Source organism: Echiichthys vipera, assembly GCF_963691815.1.
Source record: "Echiichthys vipera genome assembly, chromosome: 2".
NCBI lineage: Eukaryota > Metazoa > Chordata > Actinopteri > Perciformes > Trachinidae > Echiichthys > Echiichthys vipera.
In genome coordinates this window covers 304,281-311,780 of record NC_139827.1, presented here as the reverse complement: position 1 = coordinate 311,780, position 7,500 = coordinate 304,281, and the positions used below count along the sequence as shown (strand labels likewise).

At 54.5% G+C, this 7,500-nt stretch overlaps 1 protein-coding gene across 1 annotated transcript in view; it reads right to left on the bottom strand.

Annotated features, from left to right (window-relative positions):
• aars2 (alanyl-tRNA synthetase 2, mitochondrial (putative)) overlaps positions 1-7,500 on the bottom strand; it is a 20,581-nt gene that overhangs the window by 1,588 nt on the left and 11,493 nt on the right. Inside the window, exons 13-19 of the mRNA XM_083926058.1 lie at positions 7,008-7,121; positions 4,631-4,771; positions 3,153-3,290; positions 1,960-2,063; positions 1,203-1,311; positions 794-919; positions 588-698 (exon numbers count right to left, since the gene is read on the bottom strand). Of these exons, the coding sequence (XP_083782184.1) occupies positions 588-698; positions 794-919; positions 1,203-1,311; positions 1,960-2,063; positions 3,153-3,290; positions 4,631-4,771; positions 7,008-7,121 (843 nt within the window). The remainder of the gene's footprint in view (positions 1-587; positions 699-793; positions 920-1,202; positions 1,312-1,959; positions 2,064-3,152; positions 3,291-4,630; positions 4,772-7,007; positions 7,122-7,500) is intronic.

Sequence of the window (7,500 nt, the reverse complement as noted above, 5' to 3'; positions counted from 1 at the left end):
AGGTGTGTCTCAGGTCTCTCAGGTGTGTTTCAGGTGAGTCTCAGGTGAGTCTCAGGTGTGTCTCAAGTGTGTCTCAGGTGAGTCTCAGGTGTGTTTCAGGTGTGTCTCAGGTGTGTCTCTCAGGTGTGTCTCAGGTGTGTCTCAGGTGTCTCTCAGCTGTGTCTCAGGTGAGTCTCAGCTGTGTCTCAGGTGTGTCTCAGGTAAGTCTCAGCTGTGTCTCAGGTGTGTCTCAGGTGTGTCTCAGGTGTGTCTCAGGTGAGTCTCAGGTGAGTCTCAGGTGTGTCTCAGGTGTGTCTCAGGTGAGTCTCAGGTGAGTCTCAGGTGAGTCTCAGGTGTGTCTCAGGTGAGTCTCAGGTGAGTCTCAGGTGTGTCTCAGGTGAGTCTCAGGTGTGTCTCAGGTGTGTCTCAGGTGTGTCTCAGGTGAGTCTCAGGTGTGTCTCAGGTGAGTCTCAGGTGTGTCTCAGGTGAGTCTCAGGTGAGTCTCAGGTGAGTCTCAGGTGTGTCTCAGGTGTGTCTCAGGTGAGTCTCAGGTGTGTCTCAGGTGAGTCTCAGGTGTGTCTCAGGTGTGTCTCAGGTGTGTCTCTCACCTCTCTGGTCTCCAGTTTCCTGACGCAGGTGTTGCTGGTCCTCTGCAGAGCTCGGAGTCGTCCCTGCAGTTCTCTGCGTGTCCACTGAGGGACCGGCGTGTTGTCCACAGCCTGAGAGACGAGACACAGGGACGGACAGAACCTGAGCAGGTGCACGTCATCGCCTCAGTGGCTGCAGTGCATCATGGGTAGTGTAGTGTACCTACATCAGAAAGGAGGCCCACCTCCTTGGCGAGGCGCTGGGCGGATTCCAGGCTGGAGGAGGCGGAGCCTGCCAGTCTGGCTGCCAGAGAGTCCACGTCCTGGGTCAAGACCTGACCCTGCTCCCGCGCCTGAAGGCCACACCAAGACCACCGCCTCAGATACACTACTAATGATAGCTCTGTGCTAAGCTAGGCTAACAGTTTCTCCTGTTTCCAGTGTTTGTGCTAAGCTAGGCTAACAGTTTCTCCTGTTTCCAGTGTTTGTGCTAAGCTAGGCTAACAGTTTCTCCTGTTTCCAGTGTTTGTGCTAAGCTAGGCTAACAGTTTCTCCTGTTTCCAGTGTTTGTGCTAAGCTAGGCTAACAGTTTCTCCTGTTCCCAGTGTTTGTGCTAAGCTAGGCTAACAGACTGACCCGAGCTGCGTCGCGTCCCGTCACAGCGATGATGCGACTGATTCCTTTGACCATCTGTCTCTCAGAGACGATCAGCAGGTCCCCGATGTCCCCGGTCCTCAGCAGGTGTCTGAACACAAACAGTCGTCAGACAACAACAACAACAGACAACAACAACAACAGACAACAACAACATAAAACACGACGACAACAACAAACACAAACACGACAACAACAACAAACACGACGACAACAACAACAACAGACAACAACAACATAAAACACGACAACAACAACAAACACGAGGACAACAACAACAACAAACACAAACACGACAACAATGACAACAACAACAAACAACGACAGCAAACGTGACAACAAACAACAACAAACACTGTCATCAAACAACAACAACAGATGGACAGGTGGACAGGTGAGCAGGAGGACAGATGGACAGATGGACAGGTGGACAGGTGGACAGATGGACAGGTGAACAGATGGACAGGTGGACAGGAGGACAGGTGGACAGGTGGACAGGTGAGCAGGTGGACAGGTGAACAGATGGACAGGTGGACAGGAGGACAGGTGAACAGGAGGACAGGTGAACAGGAGGACAGGTGAGCAGGTGGACAGATGGACAGGTGAACAGGTGGACAGGAGGACAGGTGAACAGATGGACAGGTGGACAGGAGGACAGGTGGACAGGTGGACAGGTGAGCAGGTGGACAGATGGACAGGAGGACAGGTGGACAGGTGGACAGGTGGGTTTCAGACTCACGTTCCACAGCAGAGCTCCACAGACGTCTGTCTGTCCGTCTGATCTTCCAACAGTTCAGAGACGGGGACGGCCACAGACACGACCCTCACTGGGTCTGGATACACCTGCAGAGAGACAGACAGGTGAGAGACAGACAGGTGACAGACACACAGGTAAGAGACAGACAGGTGAGAGAGAGACAGGAGACAGACAGACAGGTGAGAGAGAGACAGACAGGTGAGAGAGAGACAGACAGGTGAGAGACGGACAGACAGGTGAGAGACAGACAGGTGAGAGAGACAGGTGAGAGACAGACAGGTGAGAGACAGACAGGTGAGAGACAGACAGGTGAGCCTCCTCATCATAGGACCAGAGCTGAGAGACAGACAGGTGAGAGACAGACAGGGGAGAGACAGACAGGTGAGAGAGAGACAGGAGACAGACAGACAGGTGAGAGAGAGACAGACAGGTGAGAGACGGACAGACAGGTGAGAGAGACAGGTGAGAGAGACAGGTGAGAGACAGACAGGTGAGAGACAGACAGGTGAGAGACGGACAGACAGGTGAGAGACAGACAGGTGAGAGAGACAGGTGAGAGACAGACAGGTGAGAGACAGACAGGTGAGAGACAGACAGGTGAGCCTCCTCATCATAGGACCAGAGCTGAGAGACAGACAGGTGACAGACAGACAGGGGAGAGGCAGACAGACAGGTGAGAGACAGACAGGTGAGACAGGCAGGTGAGAGACAGACAGGAGAGAGACAGACAGACAGGAGAGAGACAGACAGGTGAGACAGGCAGGTGAGAGACAGACAGACAGGTGAGAGACAGACAGGAGAGAGACAGACAGGTGGGAGACACACAGGTGAGAGACTGACAGGTGACAGACAGGTGAGAGACAGACAGACAGGTGAGAGACAGACAGGTGAGAGACAGACGGGTGAAAGACAGACAGGCAGGTGACAGACAGACAGGTGAGAGACAGACAGACGGGTGAGAGACAGACAGGTGAGAGACAGACGGGTGAAAGACAGACAGGCAGGTGAGAGACAGACAGACAGGTGAGAGACAGACAGGTGAGAGACAGACAGGTGAGAGACAGACAGACAGGTGAGAGACAGACAGACAGGTGAGAGACAGACAGGTGAGAGACAGACAGGTGAGAGACAGACAGACAGGTGAGAGACAGACAGACAGGTGAGAGACGGGTCACCTCGTCCACTGTCCTCAGTCCCCTGATGGTCATGGCGTCCTGCAGACGGAGCTCCTGGCTGTGGACGATGTGATTGGCTGAGATGATGTCATGGACACACCTGTCCACCTGCTGCAGCTGAGAGACGCTCAGAGAGCTCTGAGGACAGACAGAGGACAGACAGAGGACAGATAGAGGACACAGAGAGGACAGAGAGAGAGGACAGACAGAGGACAGACAGAGGACAGACAGAGGACAGACAGAGGACACAGAGAGGACAGACAGAGGACAGACAGAGGACAGACAGAGGACAGACAGAGGACAGACAGAGGACAGAGAGGACAGACAGAGGACACAGAGAGGACAGACAGAGGACAGACAGAGGACACAGAGAGGACAGACAGAGGACACAGAGAGGACAGACAGAGGACAGACAGAGGACAGAGAGAGGACAGACAGAGGACAGACAGAGAGGACAGACAGAGGACAGACAGAGGACAGACAGAGGACAGAGAGAGGACAGACAGAGGACAGAGAGAGGACAGACAGAGGACAGACAGAGAGGACAGACAGAGGACAGACAGAGGACAGACAGAGGACAGACAGAGGACAGAGAGGACAGACAGAGGACAGAGAGGACAGAGAGGACAGACAGAGGACAGAGAGGACAGACAGAGGACAGACAGAGGACAGAGAGAGGACAGACAGAGAGGACAGAGAGGACAGACAGAGGACAGACAGAGGACAGAGAGGACAGAGAGGACAGACAGAGGACACAGAGAGGACAGACAGAGGACAGAGAGGACAGACAGAGGACAGACAGAGGACAGAGAGGACAGACAGAGGACAGAGAGAGGACAGAGAGAGGACAGACAGAGGACAGACAGAGGACAGAGAGAGGACAGACAGAGGACAGAGAGAGGACAGACAGAGGACAGACAGAGAGGACAGACAGAGGACAGACAGAGGACAGAGAGGACAGAGAGGACAGACAGAGGACAGAGAGGACAGAGAGGACAGACAGAGGACAGACAGAGGACAGACAGAGGACAGACAGAGGACAGACAGAGGACAGAGGACAGACAGAGGACAGAGGGGACATCTATGGTTAGCTGCTAATGTTAGCTCCTAATGTTCACTGCTGTTGGTTAGCTGCCAATGTTCGCTGCTAATGTTAGCTGCTGTTAGTATGCTGCTAATGTTAGCTCCAACTGTTAGCTGCTAATGTTAGCTACTAATGTTAGCTGCTGTTAGTTAGCTGCTAATGTTAGCTACTAATGTTAGCTGCTGTTAGTTAGCTGCTAATGTTAGCTACTAATGTTAGCTGCTGTTAGTTAGCTGCTAATGTTAGCAGCTAATGTTAGCTGCTGTTAGTTAGCTGCTAATGTTAGCTACTAATGTTAGCTGCTGTTAGTTAGCTGCTAATGTTAGCTACTAATGTTAGCTGCTGTTAGTTAGCTGCTAATGTTAGCAGCTAATGTTAGCAGGTGGTGTCTGACCTTGACGCTGCAGTCGAAGCGGAGCCGCTCCGCCCCCACGTGAGATCCTCTCTGCTGCACCGAAGCCCCCAGAACGGCCCTCAGGGCAAAGCTCAGCACGTGGGTCGCTGTGTGGTTCACCATGCACGACAGTCTGTGGGCCTGAGAGACAGACAGGTGACAGACAGACAGACAGGTGAGTCTGTGGGCCTGAGAGACAGACAGGTGACAGACAGACAGGTGACAGACAGACAGGTGACAGACAGACAGACAGGAGAGTCTGTGGGCCTGAGAGACAGACAGGTGACAGACAGACAGACAGGTGAGTCTGTGGGCCTGAGAGACAGACAGGTGACAGACAGACAGACAGGTGAGTCTGTGGGCCTGAGAGACAGACAGGTGACAGACAGACAGGTGAGAGACAGACAGGTGAGTCTGTGGGCCTGAGAGACAGACAGGTGACAGACAGACAGGTGAGTCTGTGGGCCTGAGAGACAGACAGGTGACAGACAGACAGGTGAGAGACAGACAGGTGAGTCTGTGGGCCTGAGAGACAGACAGGTGACAGACAGACAGGTGAGAGACAGACAGGTGACAGACAGACAGACAGGTGAGTCTGTGGGCCTGAGAGACAGACAGGTGAGAGACAGACAGGTGAGTCTGTGGGCCTGAGAGACAGACAGGTGACAGACAGACAGGTGACAGACAGACAGACAGACAGGTGAGTCTGTGGGCCTGAGAGACAGACAGGTGACAGACAGACAGACAGGTGAGTCTGTGGGCCTGAGAGACAGACAGGTGAGAGACAGACAGGTGAGTCTGTGGGCCTGAAAGACAGGTGAGAGACAGACAGACAGGTAACAGACAGACAGGTGACAGACAGACAGACAGGTGAGAGACAGACAGGTGAGAGACAGACAGGTGAGTCTGTGGGCCTGAGAGACAGACAGGTGAGAGACAGACAGGTGAGGGACAGACAGGTGAGGGACAGACAGGTGAGTCTGTGGGCCTGAGAGACAGACAGGTGAGAGACAGACAGGTGAGTCTGTGGGCCCGAGAGACAGACAGGTGAGAAACAGACAGACAGGTGAGAAACAGACAGACAGTTGAGTCTGTGGGCCTGACAGACAGACAGGTGAGAGACAGACAGGTGAGAGACAGACAGACAGGAGAGAGACAGACAGGTGAGAGACAGACAGGTCCAGGTGAGAGACCGACAGGTGAGAGAGAGACAGGTGACAGACAGACAGGAGAGAGACAGACAGGTGAGAGACAGACAGGTGAGGGACAGACAGGTGAGAGACAGACAAGTGAGAGACAGACAGGTGAGTCTGTGGGCCCGAGAGACAGACAGGTGAGAAACAGACAGGTGAGAAACAGACAGGTGAGAAACAGACAGACAGGTGAGAGACAGACAGACAGTTGAGTCTGTGGGCCTGACAGACAGACAGGTGAGAGACAGACAGGTGAGAGACAGACAGGTGAGAGACAGACAGACAGGAGAGAGACAGACAGGTGAGAGACAGACAGGTCCAGGTGAGAGACAGACAGTTGAGTCTGTGGGCCTGACAGACAGACAGGTGAGAGACAGACAGGAGAGAGACAGACAGGTGAGAGACAGACAGGTGAGGGACAGACAGGTGAGAGACAGACAGGTGAGAGACAGACAGGTGAGACACAGACAGGTGAGAGACAGACAGGTGAGAGAGAGACAGGAGAGAGACAGACAGGTGAGAGACAGACAGGAGAGAGACAGACAGGAGAGAGACAGACAGGTGAGAGACAGACAGGTGAGAGACAGACAGGTGAGAGACAGACAGGTGAGGGACAGACAGGTGAGAGACAGACAGACAGGTGAGAGACAGACAGGTGAGAGACAGACAGGTGAGAGAGAGACAGGAGAGAGACAGACAGGTGAGAGACAGACAGGAGAGAGACAGACAGGTGAGGGACAGACAGGTGAGAGACAGACAGGTGAGGGACAGACAGACAGGAGAGAGACAGACAGGTGAGGGACAGACAGACAGGTGAGGGACAGACAGGTGAGAGACAGACAGACAGGAGAGAGACAGACAGGTGAGAGACAGACAGGTGAGGGACAGACAGGTGAGGGACAGACAGGAGAGAGACAGACAGGTGAGAGACAGACAGACAGGTGAGGGACAGACAGGTGAGAGACAGACAGGTGAGAGACAGACAGGTGAGAGACAGACAGGTGAGGGACAGACAGGAGACAGACAGACAGGTGAGAGACAGACAGGTGAGGGACAGACAGGTGAGAGACAGACAGGTGAGAGACAGACAGACAGGTGAGAGACAGACAGGTGAGAGACAGACAGGTGAGAGACAGACAGGTGAGAGACAGACAGGTGAGAGACAGACAGGTCCAGGTGTGTACCTGGTCCAGGTGCAGCTGGACCTGGTCCCCGGTCTTCAGGGTGTCTGTGGCGGTGACCTGGTGGAACACGTACCCTCCTGCCCGGATCACAGCGTCCACGGGGAACAGGAAGTCCTGAGGGACACAGGAAGGACTCAGTCAGACTCAGGGGGACTCAGGGGGACTCAGGTGGACACAGGGGGACTCAGGGGGACTCAGTCGGACTCAGGGAGACTCAGGGGGACTCAGGTGGACACAGGGGGACTCAGGGGGACTCAGTCGGACTCAGGGAGACTCAGGGGGACTCAGTCAGACTCAGGGGGACTCAGGGGGACTCAGTCAGACTCAGGGGGACTCAGGTGGACTCAGGGGGACTCAGGGGGACTCAGGGGGACTCAGGTGGACTCAGGGGGACTCAGGTGGACTCAGGGGGACTCAGGGGGACTCAGGTGGACTCAGGTGGACTCAGGTGGACTCAGGGGGACTCAGTCAGACTCAGGGGGACTCAGGGGGA